The sequence below is a fragment of the Trichechus manatus genome, unplaced genomic scaffold, assembly GCF_000243295.1.
Source record: "Trichechus manatus latirostris isolate Lorelei unplaced genomic scaffold, TriManLat1.0 scaffold00017, whole genome shotgun sequence".
Taxonomy (NCBI): Eukaryota; Metazoa; Chordata; class Mammalia; order Sirenia; family Trichechidae; genus Trichechus; species Trichechus manatus.
Window position 1 is genome coordinate 18,710,433 of NW_004443953.1, and position 27,989 is coordinate 18,738,421.

General features: G+C 39.3%; 2 protein-coding genes across 4 annotated transcripts in view; one reads left to right on the plus strand and one right to left on the minus strand.

Annotated features, from left to right (window-relative positions):
• Positions 1–26,727, minus strand: part of AK9 (adenylate kinase 9) — a 135,442-nt gene extending 108,715 nt beyond the window's left edge. Inside the window, exons 1-7 of one of the 2 annotated variants that reach the window (XM_023727645.1) lie at positions 26,689–26,727; positions 18,823–18,950; positions 17,381–17,444; positions 15,787–15,839; positions 15,606–15,702; positions 6,125–6,237; positions 556–744 (exon numbers count right to left, since the gene is read on the minus strand). In XM_023727645.1, the coding sequence (XP_023583413.1) occupies positions 556–744; positions 6,125–6,237; positions 15,606–15,702; positions 15,787–15,839; positions 17,381–17,444; positions 18,823–18,939 (633 nt within the window). In that variant the 5' untranslated portion in view covers positions 18,940–18,950; positions 26,689–26,727. Of the gene's footprint in view, positions 1–555; positions 745–6,124; positions 6,238–15,605; positions 15,703–15,786; positions 15,840–17,380; positions 17,445–18,822; positions 19,069–26,688 lie in introns of those variants that run through there. The other variant, XM_004372457.2, reaches the window with a different exon arrangement.
• Positions 26,728–27,636: 909 nt separating this feature from the next.
• FIG4 (FIG4 phosphoinositide 5-phosphatase) overlaps positions 27,637–27,989 on the plus strand; it is a 141,832-nt gene continuing 141,479 nt past the window's right edge. For both annotated transcript variants that reach the window (XM_023727647.1, XM_004372458.2), the window contains exon 1: positions 27,637–27,908. In XM_023727647.1, the coding sequence (XP_023583415.1) occupies positions 27,843–27,908 (66 nt within the window). In that variant the 5' untranslated portion in view covers positions 27,637–27,842. The remainder of the gene's footprint in view (positions 27,909–27,989) is intronic.

Consider the following 27,989-nt stretch of genomic DNA (forward strand, 5'->3'; position numbering starts at 1 on the left):
GAGACCATGGTCCCCACAGCCCTCTGCCCAGCAATTCAGTCCCTCAGGGAGTTTGGAAGTGTCTGTGGAGCTTCCATGACCTTTCCTTGTACAAGCTGTCCTGGCTTCCCCAGTATTGTGTACTGTCTTACCCTTCACCAAAGTTACCATTTATCTATTGTCAGCATGATCTATTATTTCTTGAAAACATGAAACATTTTTGCTTATTTACTCCAGACTCGATAAAAAGGTAAAGTAAATGTAATTTTCTTCAGTCTCTGCTATTTTCCATTACCCATACTCTCATTTAATTATAGCAAATAAAAAAAGTGTAGTATACTGATAAGGAGCCCTGGTGGCACAGTGATTAAGTGCTCAGCTGCTAACCAAAAGGTTGGCGGTTTGAACTAATTAACCACTCAGTGGGAGAAAGAGGTGGAAGTCTTCTCCCATAAAGATTTACAGCCTTAGAAATCCTATGGGCAGTTCTACTCTGCCCTATAGGATCGCTATAGGTTGGAATCAACTTGATGGCAACGAGTTTGGTTTTGGCCAGTATACTGATTGAGAGATTACCTCTTCTTCTTCTTGCTCTTCTTCCTCTTCCCCTTCCTCTTCTCCTTTTCCCTCTTTTTGGGCTTCTTTCCTCTTTTTTCTACGACTTTCAATGACTTCAGGATCCCACTGATCTCTTGGGTAAATGTACCCCGTACTACTGTGTTGTCTTTGCCCAGAAATTCTTTGGCATAAATCAAAGTCAGGGCACTAAGGAGCAACATTATTAAATCACAACATTTTCAATATACTTTTAATTCTTATTTATAAATTATATCATATATAAACCAAAAAATTCCTTAAAACCCTGAGTAAATACAATACTGCGATTTTGCATCAAGTTTCAGTACATGCCAAGAGAGGAACAGGGCACAATTTTTATGCTATGCCAACACTTTTCTTTGAAATTAATATTTGTGAGAAAATGTCAATAGTTTTTTGATGAAAAAGAAGGTTAGGAGAATGACAGAGTAAAGAAATAGAAGATAAAATCAGTTTAGTCTGGAAAGGTACACAGGCTTCTGTCAGATTAGTTTAAAAGGCTGAGAATGGAGGAAGAGGGAATATCCACATATTTCCAACATATAAATACATATTCTGTATTTACACTATTGAATACCATTTGCAGTTTCATGGATGAAGTACTTCATAAAATACTAGTCATGAATGGGACCTGAAAGATCATGTATGGGAAAACTGAGTCTAGGTAGTGAAAAAGCCAAAACCAAAGTCTGCAGAGCAATTTTCCTGTTTTCATAGTGCTATGACACATGCAATTTTACTCAAATCTCATAATAATCCCGATAAGTAATCTAATACTATGATTAAAGTCATTTTACAGGTCAGGGAAGAACAGCTCTGGCAGGTTATGAGACTGATCTCAGACTGCAATGTCATATGGAGGAATTACAATGTGGAACCAGGTCTTCTGATCCTATCCCATGCTCTGTGGGTGCATTATTAACTATAACTATGGTTCGGGGAAGGAGGCCTGGTGGATCAATGGTTAAGTACTCAGCTGCTGGAACCAAAAGGTTGGCAGTTTGAGCTAGAGAAAGACCTGGCGATCTGCTCCTGTAACAATTATAGTCTAGAAAATCCCATGGGGTAGTTCTACTCTGTCACATGAGAGCACTATGAGTCAAAATCAACTTGACAACACCTAACTAACTAAATGGTTTGGGGCTGGTAAATCCTGCTCTGAATATTTTTCAGGATAAAAAAATCTGGATAGTATTCTCTGGCAGTGGCTCTCAAACATCAGGGAGTAACTGTATATGACTGATGTGGACAGCTTGTTAAACAGAGATTCATACTCCCCCTTGTGATTTAATACATCTGGGGTGAGGCCTAGACACTTTAACAGCATCCTCAGTGATTCTAATGCCAATGGTCCATGCACCACACTCTGAGAAACAAAGGAAGTAAGGAACTTTGAAACCTTCCTTGCTCATTTTCTGATTTCTTCAGGCCATCTCTATATGGAGATGGATAGGTATTTACTGAGGCAAGACTTTTATTCAGGCTTCCTAATTTTCACACACAAAAAAAGGGTTTCACAACAACAACCAAAAAATATATGTGTGGTTACATATGTATGTATGTATGCATATATGTGTATAGGTATGTATATGTGTGCATATATAGATGTATCTATATGTATATTATATACTTGTGTGTGTGTGCATGCATATATATTTATATATGTAATAAAGCACATAGGAGCACAGTTACAGATACTTCTTAGATATAACCAAATACTTCCTGGGTTTGGTTTTCTGGACTTGAAGGCTCTGGACCATAATCTTGTGGGACAACTTGGTCAACTGGCATAACACAGTTCATAATACATTCTACATTCTAGTTTGATGAATAGTGTCTGGGGTCTTAAAAGCTTGCAAATGGCTATCTAAGATACAACTACTGGTCTCTACTCGTCCAGAGCAAAACAGAAAGAAGGAAACCAAAGACTCAGAGAAGAAACTAGTTTACAGGACTAATAGTCTATGTGAACCATGGCCTCATCTACGCTGAGACCAGAGGAACTACAAAGTGCCTGGCTACCACTACCTACCTTTCTGATCAGGGTCACAATAGATGGATCCTGACAGAATGGGATAAAAATGTTGAACAGAACTAAAATTCTTAAAAACTTCAGACTTACTGGACCAGTTGAGACTATAGGACTCCCCAGGACTGAGGTACTCTTTAAACTATCCCCTGAGGTCACCTGTTAGCTAAATAACAGATTGGCTCATAAAATAAAGCATATCACCCATGAGTACTGTACTCCTTTAAAAATTCATCTATATGAGACCAAACGGTCAACACTTACTCTAAAGCAAAGATGAAAAGGTAAGGGTGCAAGGAAACTAGATTACTGGAAATGGATAAATAGAAGGGTATTAATGAGAATGCTGACACATTGTGAAAAATGTAACCAATGTCACTGAGCAATCTGTATAGAAATTGTTAAATGGGAACCTAATTTGCTGTGTACACTTTCACTAAAAACACAATAAGGTATTATTAAAAAAAAGGGGAGGGGGACTTTCAACGCACTCGGTAACTTTTAAAGCTTGTGGATTTGCCCTTATTCAGCGACCCAGAATACCCACATTCTGAGTCCTGGCCAGACTATCCCCTTCAGTTGTCTCCTGTTTCACTTGATGACTCTGGAAGACATGCCTCCAGAGCAGCTGTCCTCAAGTTTTAACCGGCATCAGAATCACCTGAAGGGCTTTTCACACAGGTAGCTGGGTGCCACCCTCAGAGTTTCAGATTCTTACTCCTGGTGTGGGTCCAGGAATTTGTATTTTGAACAAGTTCCTGGGTGCTGCTGATGCTGCTGGCTCTGGGACTGCACTCCGAGAATCACTGCTCTGTTATCACTGGTTCTTACCTTGTTTTTTTTTTTTAGCACAGACCCCTTTAGAGTCTAAAGAAAGTCATAGGCTTTTGCTTATGCATATACATATAACATTTTGCAGATAATTTCAGAAGGTTCCCGAATGCTTAGGGGTTCATGGATCCCTGAGAGCTTTTGCTCTAGAAACTCCAGTCTTCAGCCTCAGATAAGGCCAAACCATCGGAGAAGTGTGTGTTGCCCTGACTTCCCTTAGTTGTGCTCTCATACTGGGCTCTCGGGTTACACTCCGCACCCTGTAGAAACTGCTATGGAACACCCACTATCGTATTTATAAAATGAATGGGGTTAAGGACTTCGTTCACTATATTCAGCAGAGTCTCTTTTATGAAGATCCATGTAAGATATTTCTTTCATTAAAAAAAAATTTTTTTATTGTGCTTTAGGTGAGAGTTTACAGAGCAAATTAGTTTCTCATTAAAGAATTAATACACAAATTGTTTTGTGACACTGGTTGCCAACCCCATGATGTGTTAACACTCTCCCATTCTTGACCTCTGGTTCTCCATTTCCATTTGTCCGGTTTTTCTGTCCCTTCCTTCCTTCTTGTCTTTCCTTTTGGGCTGGTGTGCCCATTTAGTCTCGTCTACATGGTTGAACTATGTGTGTTATTTTTTGTTTTATAGGCCTGTCTAATCTTTGGCTGAAGGGTGAACTTCAGGAGTGACTTCATTACTGAGTTAAAAGGGTGTACAGAGGTCATACTCTGAGGGTTTCTATTTCTTCCATTTTTAATGAAAGTTGTTATTCCTGAGGAATGGCTTGCCTTTCATGGACATTGTAAACTTTATAACTGGTCACATTTTCCTGTTTACTTTGGCTCATCAAATTCAGAACCAAATTTATGACTCAAATTTAGTAAACTGGTGGGTCATTATGGCCTGTATATCTTAAGTACTCTCTTTCCACCAAATCGTAGCTACCTATTTAATGTGTATTTTCCCTGGTTTAGACTTTATATTTGTTCCAGTTATGTGTTTGAGATCTTCCCTCCATAATACACGTTTTCACATGTGTGACATTCTCAAGGGCGTGTGGGGATTTTGGTTGGCCCCTTGCCATGAGCTGTGGCTGGAGCGGCAGATTACCTCACCCTCAGCACTGCAACTCCACCTGTTTCTCACAGCTAATGCGGAAATACCACTGGGTCCCAACATCTGAGCTAAGAACCATTCCAACTTATTCTGAGCTGTCTTAAACCCTTTCAGGAACCAGGCAGGATGTGGATACAAAAGTATATCATTCATTTTCATATAACTAAGTAGATATCACCTCACTAAATTTTTATCATAACTTCATGAGGCAGCAATTCTTATCTTTGTAAAGAGGAACTTAAGGTTCATAAATGTGACTTACCAAATTGAAACAGTTGATAAGGGAGAGAACTGAGAACAGGACCCAGCCTGTTTAATTGACTCTTAATCAATCTAGTAGTGTTCTTTAATGTTCAAACATCCTAATCATTTGTTTGTTCTTTAATTTTATTTAATTGATAAACTTACTAGGTGTCTACTAGATGTTATATTGTGATAATTGTTGTTTATATGAATAAGACATGGTTCCTGCCTTCATGTAAGACAGAGTGTAGGAGGAAAATGGACAATTACACTATAGTGAGGTAAGTAATACGATAGAGGAGAGCAACATGAATGGTCATCAGAAGTATTTAACTCTCCCATGGTAAGTACAGTGTGGGGGAAAAGGAGTGTGTGTGTTGCTGTGTAAGGGGTGGTTGTCCGGGAAAACTGGGGTATGATGCCTGTTATGGATTGGTTTACGCCCCCCTAAAAAGATATGTTCAAGCCCTGGTCCCCAGTTCATACCTGTGAATGTGACTGACCTTATTTGGAAATTGTATCTTTGCAGATGTATTTAGTTCAGTTAACATGAGGTTATACTGGAGTAGACCAAAACTCACCCATTGCTATTGAGTCGATTCCGACTAATAGCAACCCCATAGGGTTTCCAAGGCTGTAAACCTCTATGGAAGCAGACTGCCACATCTTTCTCCCGCAGAGCAGCTAGTGGTTTTGAACTGCTGACCTTTCAGTTAGCAGTCGATTGCTTTACTCACTGCACCACTAGGGCTCCTTAACTGGAGTAGCATGAGCTCTAATCCAACATGACTAGTGTCCTTATAAGAAAATGAGAAGAGATACAGACACAGAAGGAGGATGGACATATGAAGACAGAGGCAGAGATTGGAGTTAGGCCTCCACAAGCCAAGCAATGCCTGGGGCTACCAGAAGCTGGAAGTGAGAAGGAAGGATCTTCCCCTACAGCCTTCAAAGAAATGATGGCCCTGCCAATACCCTGAATTGGGACTTCTAGCTTCTAGAACTGTGAGAGAATGCATTTCTGTTGCTTTAAGCCACTCGGATTGTGGTACTTTGTTATGGCAGCTCTAGGAAACTAAAAGAATGCCTGAACTGACTTTCCAAGGATGGCTATGATTAAACCTGGTGGAGAGGTGAGGAGGTGTTTCATGTGACTGGAGCTGCAGGTGCAAAAACACAGAGGAATGAGAAAGTATAACACAGGCCCTGGGGTTGAAGCATAAATGATTCTTTCCATAACTATTTAAAGTTTTGAAAATATTCCTTGAATTTAACCACTATAAGAAAGAATGGTTTACTATAGCAGAAAAACAACTAGTATCCTTACCTTAATATTGATTATAAGATCAGGTTTCAAACTTAAGTTTTTAATTAATTCTAATTGCTCTAAAGTAGTTATGGCTTCCTGTGAAAATGATGGCATTTCAGTGATAATATAACCTGTAGAGGAAAATATAATTTTAAAAGTTTTACAATATTATCAGTATAAAAACATGAATTTATTATTATTACTTTATAAAATACCATCTAGTTATCGACAAATACTAAAGCAGGTTATAAAACCATCTGTCAAAGTTCTGAAAGTAATAATTAAGACTATTGCCACATGACGTATATTCATGAATATATATTTTTTGGATAATAAATAAAATCATTGGGCTAGGAGGATACATCTTTAAAATTTCTAAATAAATTTATTTTAGACACATGAGGTACCTAGCGAAGGAAATTTCATGCTAGTAATTCTTTTAACTCATGTTAGGAAAGTTCATATGATTAATGGTAAAGGTGTATTACAGGGGTTGCTTGGTATATTATTTTTCTTTCTAAAATTATTATTTCATAATATAATAAAATCTATCTATATGTTTTATATATATATATAAAATGTATGGAGCCCTGGTGGCGGAGTGGTTAAGAGCTCAGCTGCTAACCAAAATGTCAGCAGTTCGAATTCACCAGCTGCTCTTTGGAAACCCTATGGCGCAGTTCTACTCAGTTCCACAGGGTCACTATGAGTCTAAATTGACTCAATGACAATGTGTTTGGTTTTTGTATAAACATGCATATATATATGTATCTAGTGTTTAAGTAAGTTACAGAGAGTCTGAAAACACCCATATACGCACCATACAGGTCAAGAAACAAAATGCTGTTAGTATGATTTCAGCTTACCACATCTATTGGCTTATATCACCTGTTTACCACCTCACATTAATTTCTTTAATAGAATCTCTTTAATTAGGTCACTCTCTTGTTGGGAAATTTCTCTCTTATTAGTAGAATGAAGTCTTATCCCCTTCAGCTGGAATTAAAGTGCCTCAACCTATTTTTCTGCTTTTTTAACAGAACATTTTCTTTCTTGCCAAGAACAACTGACAGACAAACTATGGTTATTCAGTCTTGTATATTTGGTAGACATTTTATAAAAAGTCAATGGAATGAGTCTGTCACTTCTAGGACAACGACTGACAGTGTTTATTGCCAATTGTAAAATTCAACTGAAAATCAGAATTTTGGAAAACTATATCCACCACCATGAGCTTAACAGCTTCCCAATAGTTAAGGCTTTTCCTGATGACACTGGTGATGATATTAACAAATGTGATTTTTTAAATATTATATAATGAAGCACGTCAATATTTGGAAGATGTATATAACTCAGTGAACCAATATTTTCCAAATGACCAAAAGCTTGCATGGGTAAAAGACCCATTGCAAGTACAAGACAGAAAATCTGAGAAAACCCCTTGCCATACAGTCAATTCCAACACATGGTGACCCCATTTGTTACAGAGTAGTACTGCCCCATAGGGTTTCCTTGGTTGTAATCTTTATGGACGCAAATCACTAGGCCTTTTTTTTTTTTTCAGTGCTGCTAGGTGGGTTTGAACCACCAACCTTTAGATGAGCAGTTAAGCACAAACCATTTGTACTACCTAGGAACCTACAAGTGCAAGATAAACCAATGAATTTTAATGTCACAGAGCTTGAAAAACTCACTGATACGGTTTTAGATTCCACATTGCAACTAACCTTTAAGAAACTACCACTTGTCAAGTTTTGGTGTAGGATTAAGAATATTCACAATTATCTCTAAAGGCTATTCAAATGCTCCTCCCTTATCTAACTACATATTTGGGTGAGGCTGAATTTTCTTTGTACGCTTCAACTAAAATATATATTGTAATGGATTGAGCGGAGGCAGGTGTGAGAATCCAGCTGTCTTCTATTAAGCTAGACAATAAAGAGATTTTCAAAAATGTAAAATAATGCCACTCTTCTCACTAAATTTTTTTGTTTTGAAAACAATTATTTTTCATAAAAATATGCTACTTATGTTAACATGTAACGAATTTATTGTTAAATAAATATATTAAAAATTTATTCATCTTAATTTCTAATATAGTAATATTGATAGATATAACCCACGTAAGCAAAAGCTCTTTTGGGTTCTCAGCAATTTTTATGAATGTGAAAGGGTCATGAAACCAGAAGGTCTGAGTAATGCTATCCTATGCAATGCCTACAATAGTATAATAAAAAAATTACTAAGTATTTATTGATAGATGAATGAATTCCTCACTTGAGAACATGCAGATCACAATCTTTCATTTTAAAAAAGCAGACCAACAACCACGTATAGTAGACCAAAATCTTATTAAATGCTTAGGCTTGTGCCAATTTCTTCTAAGCTTTTTCAAACATTTTACTTTCTGCTAACTATGTACTGGACACTACTCACAGAAGGAATCCTAAGTAATTAGAGTTCAAAAGACAGAAACGGAGACCTTGTAATCTTGGTTTTGTATGAACTATATTCATGATTTCCTCCTGTTTTGCTGTCCTCCTTAGTTTCCAATTTATTTGCTCTTGCTGTTGTTTTTGAAATAGCAGTGGTATCCCAAGGCATACCTCCTATTCAAGGCTCTTTAAATGAGCCTAGAACATTCCTGCAAAAACATAGCCACTGCAGGCATTGGGACCATCTAAGGAACTGAGTCAGATCTTTCTCTTCTTGCCTCTTCCTGCTGTTCCTTGGTTTTTTTGCTTTCTTGGCTCTGCACTCCCCTAGTTTGGTTTGGCATCTTCTCTCCTGTTCTTAGTCTAGCTCCCACTTGATTAACAACCGTGCTTGAACTTGCTCACAAGACTTTGCCTAGTAACCCCCACCCCCACCCCCAACCCCTTCTGGTATGTGATGGCTGGCATTAATCTTCTGGTCTGACACACTGCAATGGTGGATACTGCAGTGAAGGGGACTGTATGGTCTAGCTCTAGATTGAATTCAATCCTTGCCCAGCTCACTCTTCCTAACTGAACAAATGCAGAGACCAGCCAGTCTCTAGGGCCCATGCCTTCCTCTTCCAAGCAATAACAGATTACACAATACCTCCCTTCTGTTCTCTATGCTGGCAACACCACTCAGTGTCAGCCCAATGTGGGTCACTGAAATAAGCTTGGTACTTTGCTGTACTCAACAGCATCCTGCTCATTGCCACAACCACTGCCACTGCCTGGAGACATATCACGCATTCCAAGTGCAACTGTTTGCAAGCATGCTAAACCTCAAGAGTACATGTATATCTGAATAAGTTTCATATTTGGTCTTATTCCTGGTGGATGCAACAGAAGAGTGGGTTGTTTCCATGGGATCTGGCTCTCTTCTGATAGGCTCTGAGCAATGCATTTTGGGGATCTACTCACTGAGAGGTGGCCAGTATCACCATATCCAGACCCCGGGGATATGTATATGGAAGGAGGTGTGGAATACACTGTTATTTCATTTAAGTCTGTCTCTCCATTCAAGATTTAGAGTGGAATAACTTAGTACTCGACCCAATTCTGGGAAGATCTCAGGGAGGCACTGTAAACAGGTCAGAGATGCTGAGCCCACTATCAACCTCTTCAATCCCAGAGATGTGTGCGAGGATGGAAACATAGATAAGGACACCCCTCCCCCATTCTGCTGCAAAAGATCTCTTTAGTATTAAAAAGCAAAGATGTCACTTTGAGGACTAAGGCGCGCCTGACCGAAGCCATGGTATTTTCAATCACCTCATATACGTGTGAAAGCTGGACAATGAATAAGGAAGACCAAAGAAGAATCGATTCCTTTGTATTATGGTGTTGGTGAAGAATATTGAATATACCACGGACTTCCAGAAGAACGAATAAATCTGTCTTGGAAGAAGTACAGCCAAAATGCTCCTTAGAAGCGAGGCTGGTGAGACTTTGTCTCAGGTACTTTGGACATGTTATCAGGAGGGACCAGTCCGTGGAAAAGGACATCATGCTTGGTAAAGTAGAGGGTCAGCAAAAAAGAGGAAGACCCTCAGCAACACGGACTGACATAATGGCTGCAACAATGGGCTCAAACATAGCAACAATTTGTTGAGGATTGCGCAGGACCAAGCAGTGTTTTACTCTGTTGTACACAGGGTTTCCATGAGTTGGAACCTACTCCACGGTGCCTAACAACAACAAACAACAGACATAGGGTCGCCATGAATCAGAATCGATTTGACAACAGATAACAACAACCACAAGAAGGTTCAAACTAAAGTAGGGTTGGGGAGAGAAGTAGGTGGAGGTATAGATGAAACAAGATTAGACAACAGTTGTCACTGTTGAAGCTGGATGATGGACACATGGTGGGGGGTCTTTACATTAATCTCTCTACTTTTGTTTGAAATTTTCCATAATAAGTTTTAAAGGCTATGAACACTGAATATATGAATGGGTTTCTTATCTCACGTCGTTTTTTTCTTTCTCCTTTTGCAAATACTTTTTTATGCTGTTTTTTTTTTTAGCCATGTAAACCATTCTAAATTTTTCAAGACGTCAGGTGAGGTAAAACTATAAACAAATAGGTATTTGTTTATACTTTTCATGCTTACATCTTAACCTACCTGTCTATATACATGTTTTAGTTTAAATTACTATGCTTTTTAGGTTATTTAATGACTGTTACCGATTGAATTGTGTCCCCCAAAAGTGTGTGTCAGCTTGGCTAGGCCATGATTCCCAGTACTGTGTGACTGTCCACCATTTTGTGATCTGATGTGATTTTCCTATGTGTTGTAAATCCTAACATCTATGATGCTAATGAGGCAAGATTAGAGGCAGTTAAGTTAATGAGGCAGGATTAGGTTGTATCTGGAGTCACTTTCTTTTGAGATATAAAAGAGAGAATTGAGCAGAGAGGAGAGGGACCTCATGTTACCAAGAAATAAGTGCTGGGAGCATAGTAAATCCTTTGGACTCGAGGTACCTGTGCTGAGACACTCCTAGACTAGGGGGAGATTGATGACCAGGACCTTCATCCAGAGCTGACAGAGATAGAAAGCCTTCCCCTGGAGCTGGTGCCCTGAATTCAAACTTCTAGCCTCCTAAACTGTGAGAGAATAAACTTCTGTTTGTTAAAGTCATCCACTTGTGGTATTTCTGTTATAGTAGCATTGACCTAAGTTGGAACTCTGTGATTTCCTTCAGTTTTCTTTTTATCTCCTTTTTACTCATTTCACCTTCAACATTATGGGTCTTTTTCCCAAGTTCATCCTCTTTATCTCTGGTTATATATGTTACATATATAATTTGTATATTGATAATATATAAATATATTCTCTACATATGGATAAATACAGTTCATTCTATATATCATCTATATACACATATCATCTATAAATAGATGATATATAGATACATTTATATATGTTGTTGTTGTTAGGTGCCATCGAGTCAGTTCTGACTCATAGCGATCCTATGTAGAACAGAACAAAACACTGCTTGGTCCTGTGCCATCCTCACAACTGTTGCTATGTTTGAGCACGTTATTGAAGCTACTGTGTCAATCCATCTTGTTGAGGGTCTTCCTCTTTTTTGCTGAGCCTCTACTTTATCAAGCATGATGTCCTTCTCCAGGGACTGGTCCCTCCTGATAACATATCCAAACTACGTAAGATGATGTCTTGCCATTTTTGCTTCTAAGGAGAATTATGGCTGTACTTCTTCCAAGACAGATTTGTTTGTTCTTCTGGTAGTCCATGGTATATTGAACATTCTTTGCCAACACCATAGTTTAAAGGCATCAATTCTTCTTCAGTCTCCCTTATTCATTGTCCAACTTTTGCACGCATACGAGGCGAATGAAAATACCATGGCTTGGGTCAGTTGCACCTTAGTCCTCAAAGTGGCGTCTTTGCTTCTAATACTTTAAAGAGGTCTTTTGCAGCAGATTTGCCCAATGCAATACATTATTTGATTTTTTTTTTATTGTGCTTTAAATGAAAGTTTACAGTTCAACTTAGTTTCTCATACAAAACTTCATATACACACTGCTATGTGACCCTAGTTGCACTCCCCATACTGTGACAGCACACTCCTCCTTTCCACCCCGGATTTCCCATGTCCATTCAACCAGCTCCTGTCCCTTTCTGCCTTCTCATCTCGCCTCTGGATGGTAGCTGTCCATTTAGACTCATGTATCTACTTGAGCTAAGAAGCACACTCTTCACGAGTATCATTTTATGTCTTATAGTCCATTCTAATCTTTGTCTGAAAAGTTGGTTTCGAGAATGGTTTTAGTTTTGGGCTAACAGAGAGTCTGGGGGCCGTGTCTTCCGGGGTCCCTCCAGTCACAGTCAGACCATTAAGTCTGGTCTTTTTACTAGAATTTGAGTTCTGCACTCCACTTTTCTCCTAGTCCATCAGGGACTTTCTGTTGTATTCCCTGTCAGGGCAGTCATTGGTGGTAGCTGGGTACCATCTAGTTCTTCTGGTCTCAGGCTGATGGAGTCTTTTGTGGCCCTTTTGTCTCTTGGGCTAGTATTTTCCTTGTGTCTTTGGTGTTCTTCATTCTCCTTTGCTTGAGGTGGGTTGTGACCAATTGATGCATCTTAGATGGCCGCTCACTAGCTTTTAAGACCCCAGACACCACTCACCAAAGTGGGATGCAGAACATTTTCTTAAAAAACTTTGTTATGCCAATTGACCTAGATGTTCCCGGAAACCATAGTCTCCAGACCCCTGCCCCTGCTACTCTGTCCCTCAAAAAGTTTGGTTGTATTCAGGAAACTTCTTAGCTTTCGGTTTAGTCCAGTTGTGCTGACTTCCCCTGTACTGTGTGTTATCCTTCCCTTCACCTAACATAATTCTTGTCTAGTATCTAGTTAGTGAATACCCCCTCCCTCCCTCCCCATCCTCATAACCATTAAAGAATGTTTTCTTCTGTGTCTAAACCTTTTCTTGAGTTCTTATAATAGTGGTCTTATTCAATATTTGTCCTTTTGCGACTGACTAATTTCACTCAGCATAATGCCTTCCAGATTCCTCCATGTTATGTTTCACAGATTCATTGTTATTCTGTATCATTGTGTAGCATTCCATTGTGTGAATATACCATAATTTGTTTATCCATTCGTCCGTTGATGGGCACCTAGGTTGTTTCCATCTTTTTGCTATCGTGAACAGTGCTGCAATGAACATGGTTGTGCATATATCTATTCGTGTGATGGCTCTTATTTCTCTAGGATATATTCCAAGGAGTGGGACTGCTGGATTGTATGGTACTTCTGTTTCTAGCTTTTTACGGAAGCACCAAATCAATTTCCAAAGTGGTTTTACCATTTTACATCCCTACCAACAGTGTATAAGTGTTCCAGTCTCTCCACAACCTCTCCAACATTTATTATTTGGTGTTTTTTGGATTAATGGTAGCTTTGTTGGGGTGAGATGGTATCTCATCGCAGTTTTGATTTGCATTTCTCTAATGGCTAATGATCGTGAGAATTTCCTCATATATCTGCTAGCCACCTGAATATCTTCTTTGGTGAAGTGCCTGTTCATATCCTTTGCCCATTTTTTAATTGGGTTGTCTTTTTGTTGTTGAGATTTTGCAGTATCTTGTATATTTTAGAGATTACGTTATTTGATTTCTTGACCGCTGCTTCCATGGATGTTGATTGTGGATCAAAGTAAAATGAAATTCTTGACAATGTCACATTTTCTCCCTTTATCATGATGTTGCTTATTGGTCAGTTGTGAGGATTTTAGTTTTCTTTATGTTGAGGTGTGATCCGTACTGAAGGCTGTAGTCTTTGATCTTTGAAGAAGTGCTTCAAGTCCTCTTTGCTTTCTGAAAGCAAGGTTGTGTCATCTGCATATCATAGGTGGTTAATGAGTCTTCCTCCAATCCCAATGCCACATTCTTCTTCATATAATCCAACTTCTTAGATCATTTGCTCACCATACAGATTTTATAAGTGTGGTAAAAGGATAAAACCCTTTCCTGATTTTACAGTTTGTTGTATTGTGATGGCTTGCATGTTGCTATGATGCTGGAAGTTAAGCCACTGGTATTTCAAATACCAACAGGGACAACCATGGTGGACAAGCTTCAGTGGATCTTCCAGACTAAGACAGACTCAGAAGAAAGGCTTGAAAATCTATTTCTAAAAATTAGCCAATGAAAACCCAGTAGATAATAACAGAATATTGTTCAATATAGTGCTGGAAGATGAGCCCCTAGGTTGGAAGGCCCTCAAATTACACAATGTGCACAACAATGGACCCAAGCATACCAATGATTGTGAAGATGATGCAGGACTGGGCAATATTTTGTTTGTTGTATACGGGGCATCATGAGTTGCAGGTGACTCAACAGCAACTAACAATAACAGTACTTTGTAGTAACAAGTCTGCTTTTGCTGCTTCCATTATTGATTTACTTTGGCAATCATGGTTTTTACTTTATTGCACTTTATTTTTATCCCTGCATTCCCAAGGACTGCCAGAAAAATGAGTAAATCAGTCTTAGAAAATATATAACCAGAATGCTCCTTAGAAAGAAGGATGGTGAAACTTTGGCTTGCTTACTTTGGACACATCATCAGAAAAGGCCAATTGCTAGAAAAAGGACATCGTGTGTGGTAAAACAGAGAGTAAGTGAAAATGAGGGAGATGGACTGACACAGTAGGCACAAACAATGGACTCAAATATACCAACGATAAAGAAGATGGCACAGGACTGGGTAACGTTGTATTCTGTTATTTATAAGTTCACCATGAGTTGGAGCTGACTGGATGGCAGCTAACAACAATTCTTAATTGTTACAATGTCCTCTCTTAACTTACTCAGAATTCAAAGTATCTTTCTACATTTTTCTTCTTTCGTGTAATAAATCCACTTCAGATGGATGAGTTACCCCAAGCTCATCTTTATTCTTCTTCCCTTCTTTTGCAAATGTCATAGAGTTTGCTCTTTTCTTTTCAGTCATTCTGAGCCTCAGGGGTCTTTGTCTCAAGAAATTAGGTCCAAAGCATCCTTTTGAGTATAGGGAGCCTCCTGGGTCCAGTGTCAGAGGGCAAACTGGGTGAACTGGTTGAGGCCTGCTCATATCTGGAGCCAGAGGAAAAGCTGGTGCCATTCTAGTTTCCATTCCTGCTTATAAGTGTAGATTAATGTAGAGAAATTTAGCCATTGGCAGGACTAAGCGATGAGACTCAGGGTTAGCAGGGAAGCAGTCAGCAGAGGCTATCAGCATTGCTAGATGGACCACAGTAGATTTTTGAAGCTTACACTGGAGAGCACAATGCTAAAAGATTGGGTCATATAAACTTAATTTTTTTCCCCCTTTTTTTAGAAGTGTAGATTCTGGAAAATAATAGAAACAAGCAAAGAAAGCAGGACACTAGGAATTCTGTGCCCAGGCAAAAGAAAGAGCAACCCCAGAAACTATTTGTGACTCAGATAACGTACAAGTTTTAAGGCTGCTTTGCTGGTTTTACATGTATAAAAATAAACATACCAAAGTGAGAGACTTCTGGGGAATTGAGCTTGTCCAACATTATCTTTATGACAAGTTCATCTGGAACACTTTGACCTCTGACCAGCATTGCTTGCAACTAAGAACAAGCATAGATATTGTATGTTACTGTTTGATACAGAGCTATTTTATCACAATAACTTTGAAATTTAGATTTGCTTACCATAACTCCTGTTTGGGTTTCAGCAGCAATCTGTTCTTCCAAAACTGGTAAAGCTAAAACATGAATTCAAGATATTAGTACAAACCGGCATTAGCATTGCCAAATGAACAAATATATTCTAGTGTTTTATAACTGGTAATAAAGATTAATACTTGTATATCACTTTAGAGATTACAAAGCACATTTATACACTTTGCCACTTAAGTGTAATCAAAGTATGAGGTAGCAGAATGTATTCCATAGTGAACTTGCCTCTGCCATGTGCTACCTAAAGAATTTTGGGGAAGCTAACTTCCTAAACACCTCTGCACCCTGGATGCATGTTCCCTGTCTAGTACACAAGAGAATGTGAGGGTGAAATGAGATAATGTGTATGACAATGCTTGGTAAATTATAAAGGACCGCACAGAAGTATACATTCGTATTATTAGTCCACTACTTTTATAACCGTGCCGTTGTAATCAGAACGCATCACTTTTGTACACTGGTTGTATAAAAAGAAAATATGCTTCTATAAATGTTAAACTGGATAGGCACTAATTAGAAAGAGGGGTCCTGAGGCTGTAATTCCAATGACTTGTTTCGCTTTTAAGATGAAATATTACATTCCTTAATGGAAGACATTCTGGGACATATATTATAGGGGTGTGATGTAGGGGAGGACCCAGGAGCTGAATTATGTTACTAGCTGCTAATAATCTATGAAACATTTGGTATTCTTTAAGATTTCCTAGAAGTGGAATTTTGGGATCAAAGAAAGTGGGAAATTTTAAAGTCTGTGCGTGTGCGCACGTGTTACCAAATTGCTCTCCAAAAAAATGGTACCAGATTGCAATCTCACTGATAGCATACAGAACACCCATTTCATAACATCGTTGCAAACAATGATTGTAGTAATTTAAAAAATTCATTGCCAATTTGTTAGGTAAAAATGGATTAGTGTTATTTTAATCAACATTTCTTTGAATAACAGTGAGGTTGAACTCTTTTTTTCTTAAATTTGTCTATTTTTGATTCTATATTTATGAATGCCTATTAATTCTTTCATTAATTTTTCTATTATGGCATAAATAGTTTTATTGATTAAAAGCATATTTATAAAGATATCAACCCATTGCCCTATATATTGCAGAGAATGCAAAGCAATTTATAAATAATAAAAAAATAAAACTTATCTTCAAAGACAATTAAGTTCTGGAAAATCTCTTAAGAAGAGTTACAAGAACTCTTTACCTTCTCGTCTTTCAAAAGAAGACAACTAAAGCACACATATCCATTTCTATATCAATTATCTAAATTAAAGAAGTACAGAATTAGAGGCAGTAGACTAGGGTCATAGGCATTTCATAAACCCTCCTAAATTCTGTGACTAAAACTAGGACTAACAGAGAGGCCAAACATGATTGATGCTATTATAAAGATAATATTTGATGGGTTGCTAGGTGGATAGATTTGTGTTAATGCAAATACAGCAAAATGTTAACAAGACAATTTAGATGGTGGGTATATGGGTGTTCACTGTATAATTCTTTCCATTTTTCTGTATATTTTGTAGTTTTTATAATAAGAAGTTGGGGGAAGAAATAATATTTACCTTCGACACGAATGCATTTCCATGTCTGTGCTATCTGACGGGCTAATGTTGTCTTCCCAATCCCCTTAAAAAGATAAATGTTATTTAAAACCCAATAGAACAGTCATTTATTATATGCCAATGAAACAGATATCCCAATGTTTAAAGATTCTATTGGTGGTTACTATTACATCAGTGTTATCAAGTAAATGTTTCCCCTGAACAATAAATGAAGAGTATATCCTAGACATTTAAAGCTTTATTTTCTCTACTAATTGTTGCATATGCCACATCTTATGAAGTGATTTGAATAAACTTTATTATTTTTTTTTTTTTGAAGATAGCCCTGAAATCAGGAAGCTATACCATAATGGTATTGCACTCTTTGTCAAGGCTTTGCTTTAAAATTTTTTGTAACTCAATTAAAAATATTCACCACATCATTTGTGACTGTATTGAGATTCACCATTTTATTCCCTTCATAAAGTTTATAATTATGAATTTTGTATATACTTCCATTTAGTAATTTTGAAGGGCAAAAATTTCCTTCTTATGTCTTTGGAAAGTATCATGTTTTAAATATAAAAGATTACTTTCATGAAGTAACATTTATATTTGGTTGTTTTTACTGTTGACTTTTAAAACTGAATTATGTTTGTGGAAACAGAGAAAGTTACTGGAACCATTTCTTGGTACTATCCTAGGGTCCATGTACAGTTAAGTCAAGAGATCCACCCTTAGTCTCTGCTATTTTAGAATGTCCCTTTAAGAACAAGTTTAGGCCTTTTATAGGGTTGCTATGAGTCGGAATTGACTCGACGGCAATGGGTTTGGTTTTTTTTTGGTTTTTAATGGTAAGTACTAACTAGTTCAGTGGCTGCAAATAGTTCTTATCTAGAAGTCCTTAGTAGAATTGCCTAGAAAGGCAAGCTATCTTACAACAGCCATTTTTTGTTTCTTCCTGTTTTCTGGAAAGACAGCATATAGGTCAGCTAACATGCTGTGGATAAAAGGTGGGAGTGTACTGCCTCTTGGTATCTTCAGGCATTAATAGGAGAACCTCCCAGCTCATCTCTACTGTCCTACCTTCAGATATCCAGACAGCCTAGCAACAGATTTCGAAAAGGTTTTATATGTAAATGAAGTCTGAAATAACCTTGTAGCACACACTACTACTAACTGTCATGATGTAATGTTTAGATAAGTTAATTTCTTCATAATATATTTCAGCTCAATACAATCCAGGTTCTGTTTCAATTATAGCTGTGTAAGAGAGAAAATTGTGAATTTACCACCAACATTATATCAGCTTTTAAGTCAAAAAATGAAAATCTAATAAGCACTCCAAAATAACCCAAAAAACTAGCACACATGTGGTTTTCATTCTTATATGATAGCTTATAAGAACGTGATTTTCAAATGAATAATTTATACTAAATAATAAGTCAGAAGAGATAACTTACTGGTTTTCCAAATATAATAAAGCAAACAGGTTTGGACAACAAAAAGTTTTTTTCAGCTTCATCTTCATTAAATATATCCACAAAAGGATGGTCTTCCGTCTTCTCTTGAGAAATCATATTACAAAACACTACAATAAGAAAGAGTAAGATGGTTAGAGAGCCTAATTTTGTTGGAGCAGACACGTAGGCTAGGGAGAGCTGTAATAACCTGTGAATTAGCCTAGAAGCCATTCCATGCAGCTGAACACCTGGTTTTTGTTAGTAATCGTAAATAAGATAAACACATCTATTAAAACAATAATAGGCTCTTAGTTTGAGACACTAAACAAAATCCAACAACATGCTGTATAAAAGACACAGCTAAAGCAAAGTGTTTCTGAAAGATTAAGCTAAAGAAAAAGTATATATGTATATTTATGTGTATGTATGTATGCATATGTATATATATATACCAAACCTGTTGCCGTCAAGTTGATTCCAACTCATAGTGACCCTGTAGGACAGAGTAGAACTGCCCCATAGAGTTTCCAAGGAGCGGCTGGTGGATTTGAACTACTGACATTTTGGTTAGCAGCGAAGCTCTTAACCACTACGCCACCAGGGCTCCATATACATATACCCACACACGTTACTATATGTGTTATACTAAAGATCAAGTTAAAGTAAAATATACATGCCTACATACATCTACGTATATGTGTGTATCATTAATCTACCTGGACACATAATCTTCTACCAATTTCATTTTTTCCATACAGATAATCAGTCATCAAGTACCATTTATTAAAGAGCCCATTGTTTCTCCAATGATCTTCAGTGCTATCTCTATCACCAATTAAGTTTCTATTTATGCAAGGGAATCCTATTTCAGGATTCTCTTCTGACTCATTGGTCAATACATCAGTCCTTGAATTGGCACCACACTGACTTGATAAGAAGTCACAATACCTAGAAAGTCAAGTCATCCACTTAATTATTTTTAAGATAGTCTTGGCTAATTCTTGGTCCTGTGTCCTTTAATATATATTTTAGAATAAGCTTCTCAAGTCCCAGAAAAAACCCTGATGGGAATTTGACTGGGATGTAATCACATCTATAAGTCAACTTTAGGAGAATTAAACATAGAAACCCAAACCAAACTCACCATTCTTGAGTCGATTCTGATTCACAGTGACCCTACAGGACAGAGTAGAACTACCCTATAGGGTTTCTAAGGCTATAAATCTTTACACAAGCAGACTGCCATGTCTTTCTCCTGTGGAGCAGCTGGTGGGTTTGAACCACCAACCTTTTGGTTAGCAGCTGAGCACTAACTACTGTGCCACGAGGGCTCCAAATTAAATACTGAAGAACTAATACAGAAGATATAGAAGAACTCCCATAACAGCTGGGTATCTGGACTTAAAAATGACCAGGATGGCATGTCCTCCCAATTATTTGTCCTACTAAGTTAGCCTTTGTAACCAGAGAAATGGTTCTAGTCCTCAGCCTTAAAGACTTCCTGGGAAAGCACGTCAGTAGAGATAAGGCATACAGAGGCTAGCAAATAGTGGCATACCAGTCAAATACAGCCCATCGAGGTGTTTTGTTTGGCTTGCATAGCGTTGATAAACAACATTTTAAAATAAATCTACTCAGTTTAGCATTCTAAAATAAAGAGATATTATATAAATATCTGCATTTCTGGCATCCTGTGAAAAAGTAGAAGTCCTGGCAACATGTGACCCAGATTCCTACATTGCAAAAATAGGTTAAAACTGAAAAGTCATTGTTCTGTTTAGACAGGTGCATGTGAGTCCCAGTTCCCCACAGTCCCTACCACTCCCTTTTGATATTCCTAACACTGAGGTGAATGTCAGCAGCTATTTCACACTGTTTTTATTATTAATATAAAGCGAAAGGAGAAATATTTCTTGTATTCATCTTTCCATCAAGAGTAGAAAATGAAAAATGGATTAAGGGGGCAATATGTTTCTAGATAAATGGGGTATAATTATATTTCTCTGTGGAAGTTAAGAACGTTCCTATGGGATTAACATATGAATATAATTTAAGATGCCATTATGAAACAAACCATAGTAAGAAATATTACCGGTATATCAAAAAGGTTTGAGAGGAAAACACTTCATGAACCAAAGGATTGAAATTTCAACAGTTATTATAAAATGCAATTATAAGGGGAAAAATGCATCAAAAGTTTTTACCAGAGATGTTGCATTTATTAAAGATTCTCTATTAAGTGGTTCGAGACCAGGCAATGTTTCATTCTGTTATACACCAGGTTGCTATTTAACAGCACCTAACAACAACAGTAAGTGGTTCAGTAATTATGTGTCCCAAACAGAAATAAAGCAGTTTCAAATATAAATTTAACTAAAACCCCTATTGCTCAGCACATTAAAATATGGTAAAGCATTTATCAGACACATTATGTGAAAAGGTTAAATCACTTCGGCATTTTCTATCACAACTGATGAGGGCACAGATATAAATAATAACTTCCTCACATACCAGTTAGCTATTTTTATTTATGGCATCAGTAAAAATTTGGAGGTGACAGAGGACCCTTTCAATCTAGGGCCCAGAAAATCACAATTTAAGGAATTGGATTACATTTTAGTGTTGATAACACTGTTGAAATGTAGACAGGTCAAACTTAGGAAGCAGGATTACAACCGGTACTACTGAGATGGTTGAAGTTAATATTGAACAGAGCTAGTAATTTACACTGCGAACTGGATTCTCTTTCATGATTTCAACTCCAGAGTGCTCACTGCTCTACATGGATGAATTGGATGCTGCAATGTGATCTATTGTTTTCCATGAGATTAGGTGGCTTAGACATGGTAGAGTGATGAAGACAATTTTTTTTAACCATTGAAATAAAATGACTTATATTATCCAAAGGAAGATTCATCAGATCATCTCACCAGCAAAGACAAAATAAAAACTTGACCTTTTAGTTGAGATACAGCCCATCTAAACTGTTCAAATATTTCTCCACAAAGAAGCTCTCAAGTATCTGATTCTGCATGTGACCTGATTCAGATACCTAAATTCACAGCTCCAACTAGTGTTCGAAACTAAAGCCAGAGCCCTGAGGCCTGGGATAGGGATATCAGAGTGGACGGATGTGCCTGAGTACCTTGAACACTCAGACTACCCCAAATCCTTAGGATTAAGAGAAGTGTCAGCTTCTCCACTTCTGGAACACAGCAGCCTACTGTCTCACTTGAGGCAGACTGCTCACAAGACGATGCTTGCCCTCCACAAGATCTGCCTTTACTTTCTCTCACTGCTTCTAGAGCAATAACTGGGGTCAAGTGCCAGCACAGCCCAACTGGGGACGCAGTGTTATAGGAAGAAAGGTGTTATTCACCCAATGAGCTGCAGGACCTGGCCATTATGTATTAGCAGAAACCAATACAGCATGCCTAGGAATAGATCTTGAGGGTGCTGAGTGGGGGAATGCAGACTGAGTAAAAGTTCACTGATATGTGGGCTCTCTCCAGTGACTTATGGTTCAACATCCTGGCAAAGATGCCTTGAACCAGTCCTAATACACTGCTGGGAAGGTTCCTCGAAGCTAGGAAAAAAAGGTTTACTGCAAACGAGGTGGAGATGCCGGAACTGCCTTGGCAGAGTACAGAGGAAGGTGTCGAAGTCTCACAGAGGTGGCATGCTAGAATGGATTATTATGTGAGGCCAGAGAACTCATCTGCTGATTTTGTTCCTTGGGATAGTCAGAGGACACTCTCTTATTAAGGCAATAAGGAATGATCTAGTGAAGGGGGGCACTGGTATCATTAAGAAGTTCAGTGGCTATCATTTGAGGGCCAGGGTTGAAGGTAGGGAAGAGACTGCTATGATACTGGGTTTTCTAGTCAGTGGGAATGATAGGATCCTGGAAGAGCAGAGGACAGGTGGCAGCATTTAACCATCAGAGGCAAAGTAGACATCATTACCATAACGGGCAGCATGCCCAGAATGGCAACCGGCAAGACCCACAAAGATCTGTGGTGATGTCTTATAAACTATAGCATTCCTAGGGATTAGACAGATGTGTGGTCAATGAGAGTGTAGATTAATTTACACTTCTAAAAAAGCTGAAGAACAAGTAAACCAATGGCTGATGCCAGCAGCCACAGTGAACAATCAACAGTCCTCACTGAAGTCTCAGGCACAGAGCCCACTTATTGAAGGGGCCCTTGAGGATGGCACCCTGCAACACCATGACAAATATTTACAACAGCAATCCCCCTAATCCTTCTCCAAGGGAAGCTACAACCACTAACTGGAGGAACTATATACTGTGGAAATGGGAATATCCTCCTCTTTCAAGGGTTGTTGGATACAGGGTACCCAAAATGCCACCATGGCCCTATTACAGTGAGGGCAAACAGAGATTCAGAAATAAATGGACTCTTGACTCAAATCTGCCTCCAGGGCCTCCAATGGGTCTGTGAGACCACCCCATGGTTATCTTCCTGGTCCCTGAGTGTGTAATTGGGACAGCAGCTGGCAAAACCTTCACAGTGATTCTCTGCCTGTGGAGTAAGAGCCACTGTGGTAGAAAAGGCTTAGTGGAAGTTCATGAAACTGCATGCCCTCTCCCCAGTCACTGGCCAAGATAACCAATAGTAAATTATCCTGACAGAAATGGCAGAGTGCTACCCAAAATGATTTAAAGTCTGTTTAATTCTCCAGTCTGGCTTTTGTGAGAACTAGACAGATTATAATAGATGATGGTGGCCTACTGTAAACTTAACTAAGTGGTAGCCCCAAATTGCAGCTGCTGTGTACTAAACCCATTGCCACTGAGTTGATTCTGACTCATAGCAACCCTACAGGACAGAGTAGAACTGCCCCCATAGGGTTTTCAAGGAATGGCTGGTGGATTTGAATTGCTGACCTTTTGGTTAGCAGCCATAGCTCTTTACAACGGCACCACCAGGGCTCTGCTGTGTACTAAACGAGATCTTTACTAAACTGACACAGTTTGTTGCACTAGGTAAGTGGCTACTGACCTGGCAAGTACGTTTTTTTAAATCCCCATCAGGAAGGAGGATCATAAGCAGTATTCACTTAGAACACTCAGCAATGAACATTCGGTCTTACCCCAGGACTCTTTTGCTCTTTGTAATAATATAATACAAAGGGATCTTGCTGATCCACAATATTGAAGGTTAATCAGACCTGGTAAGTAGGAAGTGGCGAGCATTCTGGATGTCCTCATAAGACACATAACCAGCAGTCTTGGTGTTTTGACTCCTTATAACTTCATGTTTCTGATTGTAATGACAATCAGGATCATGATGGTCACAGCTAATCCTATAATTTCCCTGTTTCCTGAAGTCCATCTAATAACCGATTTTACTACCCACTCGTTGCTACTGAATAGAGGAGCAGCTGTGTTATATGCTTGGGCTAATAAGTAGCCTGCTGCCATTTTGAGGGAGAGCCCTCTGGAGTCAAGAGCTATAAATCTAAAAGTCACTTCACTCCAAGAGTTCTGGTCTCTGACTTCTCCCTTGTTCACGCCCAGGAAACAAGATGTTGGAACTAAGGGATAACAAAAGAGCAAGAGAACCTGGGGAAGCCCTGGCCATCTCCTAGGCCCAGAGCTGTTATCTTATCTTTGTGTATCTTTTTGGTTAAAAACAATGAATTTCATCTTGGTATAAGGTGTTTTGTAACTGCTACTACTTTAGACCACTATCTGCCCATTCAAATGATTCAGATTGTTATCTTTTGAATTTTACAATGGCTTAAAGAGGAAAAGTCTAGCCAGCCACATGGCTTAGAGAAGAAATTAGGAAAAGTACTAGCAGCAGAACACAATTTCTTAGCAAATAGGCAGGAGTAGGAAGAGGAGGCTGATTCTGAAAGATCTCTATAGGTTATGCATATATGCATGACCCCTGCCCAGATCCTACTTGACACTCCCAGGACAAGCGTATCTCTCAAGCAGGGATATCTATTCATTTAACTGATACATATTTAGCATCTGCCATGTGCCAGGTCCTGTGCTGGTGTTAGGGCACTGGTTCTCAATCTTGGCTGCACATCAGATTCATCTGGGGAATTTTAAATAAATACTGATGTCCTAGCCCCACCTCAGACCAACTGAACCCTACCATCTGGGGGTGGGAACTAGGCATCCATAATACCTCCCCAGGTAATTCTACAGGGGCAATTATGGCTGAGAACCTCTGTTAGAAATACAATATAATGAAACTCTTTGTCAAGAAGGAAAGATGAACAATAATCAGAAAAGCATACAACTATATAGTTAAAAATCGTATAAGTATTATGAAAAAAATGTATACTTCTATGAGGACAGGTAACAAGGTGACCTAACTCAGTCTGAGATATCAAAGAAGGCTTCTCTAAAGAAATGATAATGGTTAAGAGCTCAGCTGCTAACCAAAAGCTCTGCAGTGCTAATCCACCAGCCTCTCCTTGGAAATCCGGTGGGGGCAGTTCTACTCTGTCCTACAGGGTTCCTACGAACCAGAATCCACTCAAGGCAACAGGTTTTTTTTCTTTTAAATGAAGGGTAAGTATGAAGTAACTAGGTGAAGGGACTTGAGGAGTGCAGAGAAAAGAGTTTCAGGCAAAGGGAAAGCAAATACAAACACCACCCTAAGATGGGAAGGAACATCTCCACTAACTCATTTAGTTGGAGCAAAGAGCTTCCATGCTGCTCCATGTGGATGTGTCAATGTAAGCCAATGACCGCTGTATCATTGTGTTTCTACAATAACAAACATTGAGAAACTGAAGGGTCTTCTTTTTCTTTTCTCTTGGTTTTTGTTATTTCTGTTGAACTACATCTCGTATTCTGTCTGAAATAAGCCCTCGGAGATTGAAGCAATAGAGAGGTTCTTTGATGTCAGAGAGATAGCGTTAAAGCTGCATGAGAGGAGCTGTGGGAGGAGAATTTTAAAATGTATTAAGAGAAGTTCATTACTGAAATAAATTCTAAGTCACTGCCTACTACAGTCAGTTAAGCAAATTACCAAAAAGTTGATCTTTCTGCATTTGTTTGTCTAGATGTTAAAATAATGATGAGAAATTTTTTCAGAAGAAGTAATTAATAAATTTAATACATATTCTATATATCCCAGGATCAGGATCAAGTGTGATTGATATGGGAAGTCCTTTGAGCCCCTAAGAAGTTCTGAGCATGAGAAACATCCAAATAATTCCCAATTACAATACTAATGCTATTTTATTCTCCTTGTCCTCATGCTTCTTTTTCTAAGGTAAATCTAATCTTTTGTGGAGAGAAACCCTTTGATAGTGGGTTCTGCGGTTTAGAGTGGGCACGTCTCCTGGGAACCCTAGCACTTTTGCCTAGGCTAGCTTAACCGCCCATTGCAGTCTGGTGGATTCTGACTCAGAGTCGGACCCTACTGGGCAGAGCAGAACTGCCCCATATGGTCTCCAAGGCTGTAAACTTTACGAAAGCAGACTGCCACATCATTCTCCAGTGGAGCGGCTGGTGGGTTGGAACCACAACCTTTAAGGTTTGTAGCCGAGTGCTTTAGCCACTGCGCCACCAGGACTCCTCGTCAGAATCGACTTCACAGCAACGGTGGGGAGGTTAGCTGCCATTCCAGTACATTTTATACTCTCATACCAAGTGCTTAATAAATACTTATTGAATTAATACATTATTAGTTGTTCAAAGCGACAGTGGTTAAAAAAAGTGGATTTAGGAAACGATTCCGAAGTTCAGTTTTGCAAGAAAAAGAAGTGGTCTAGGGTCCCCAGAAGAGATGAGATTCTGTGCAACTGATGCCAAAATGCATCCGGGCCGTGGACAATGACCCCGCCGGCACCGAGAAACAGGGTACTTACCTGACCCGGGCAGACTCTCCCGTCTCAGCCACAGCCGCCTCCCGGGTGTCCCGGGATCTGTTGAGCAGTTGCCCCGGAAACCCCAAGCAGCAACGGCGGGAAGGCGGCGCCTCGGGGGGGGCGGTGCCACGGGGGGGCGGTGCCTCGGGGGGCACGACTTTTCACAAACTTGGAAGATGATGAGAAACGGTACATAAATTTCCCAGGTTTACACACACCAAATGGAAGAAACCCTATTTTAACCCAAGGCTGCCTGATTACAAAGTCAGTGCTCTTTCTTCTACATTACACTTGATAACTCATTTTCAGAATTTGCAAATTATTAACCTCAGGTACAAATATGTGGCAAATTAAAAAATTCCAATCTTAGGTGAGTTGTTTTTCTTTTTAATTCCTTGTACCACACAGCCTCTGTGTAATAGGTCTTTTATTGGCTCTCATAAGGCCAACAAGGGGCAAAAACATCGACATTTACCTCAGTAAAGGACAATCTGTATGTTTCCAGGGAAATAAAGACAGAAGTAGGCAGGGAAAATAACAGACTTGAGAATAAATCTATCCTGCAACTCGCTTCAAAAGAGTAAAAGAGGGACGCAATTCCAAATATCCCTCCTTGTCCAAAGAAAGCCAAAAACCATCATCGTGGAGTCGATTTAGACTCACAGTGAGTCTATAGGACAGGGTAGAATTACCCCCAGAGGATTTCAAATGATGCGCTGGTGGATTCAAACTACCGCCCTTTTGGTGAACAGATAAGCACTTAACCACTACACCACCACAGGAACCCGCCAGCCCAGCTCTTTTTTCAGTCCACTGATTTTTTTCGCTTGCCCTCACCAAAGATGGCATCCTTTGCTTCCTCCCTCGGCACCACGCAAGCTCTGGGAGTCTCTACTAGACCTCTCTATGGTACATCCTCCAGCCCCGCCCCCTGCTGTGCTTGGGGTTGAGCTTGCCTGGAGACGGGGGTGCAGGGACCCGCAAATACCTGAGCGTCTATAGCTTTAGTGGCCGGGTGGTGTTTTTCCAGGCTGGACCCGGTGTACAGGGTCTGAGGTGTCTTTTCTCCGGGTCTCCTGGGGCAGTCCGGCGGCTGCTGAATCCTGAGCCACAGCCTGTGCCCCGCTGTGGGGGGCCCCCGATTGCTTGGGGCAATGCCCGCGGCTGCTGCTCCCATCATCAGCTCGGTCCAGAAGCTGGTGCTGTACGAGACCAGAGCTGTGAGTACCCGGTGCTGCCGGGTGCGGCTTAGCACGGGCGAGGGCCTGGCGGGCGAGTGGGTGTGGGGGCGGAGGGCAGAA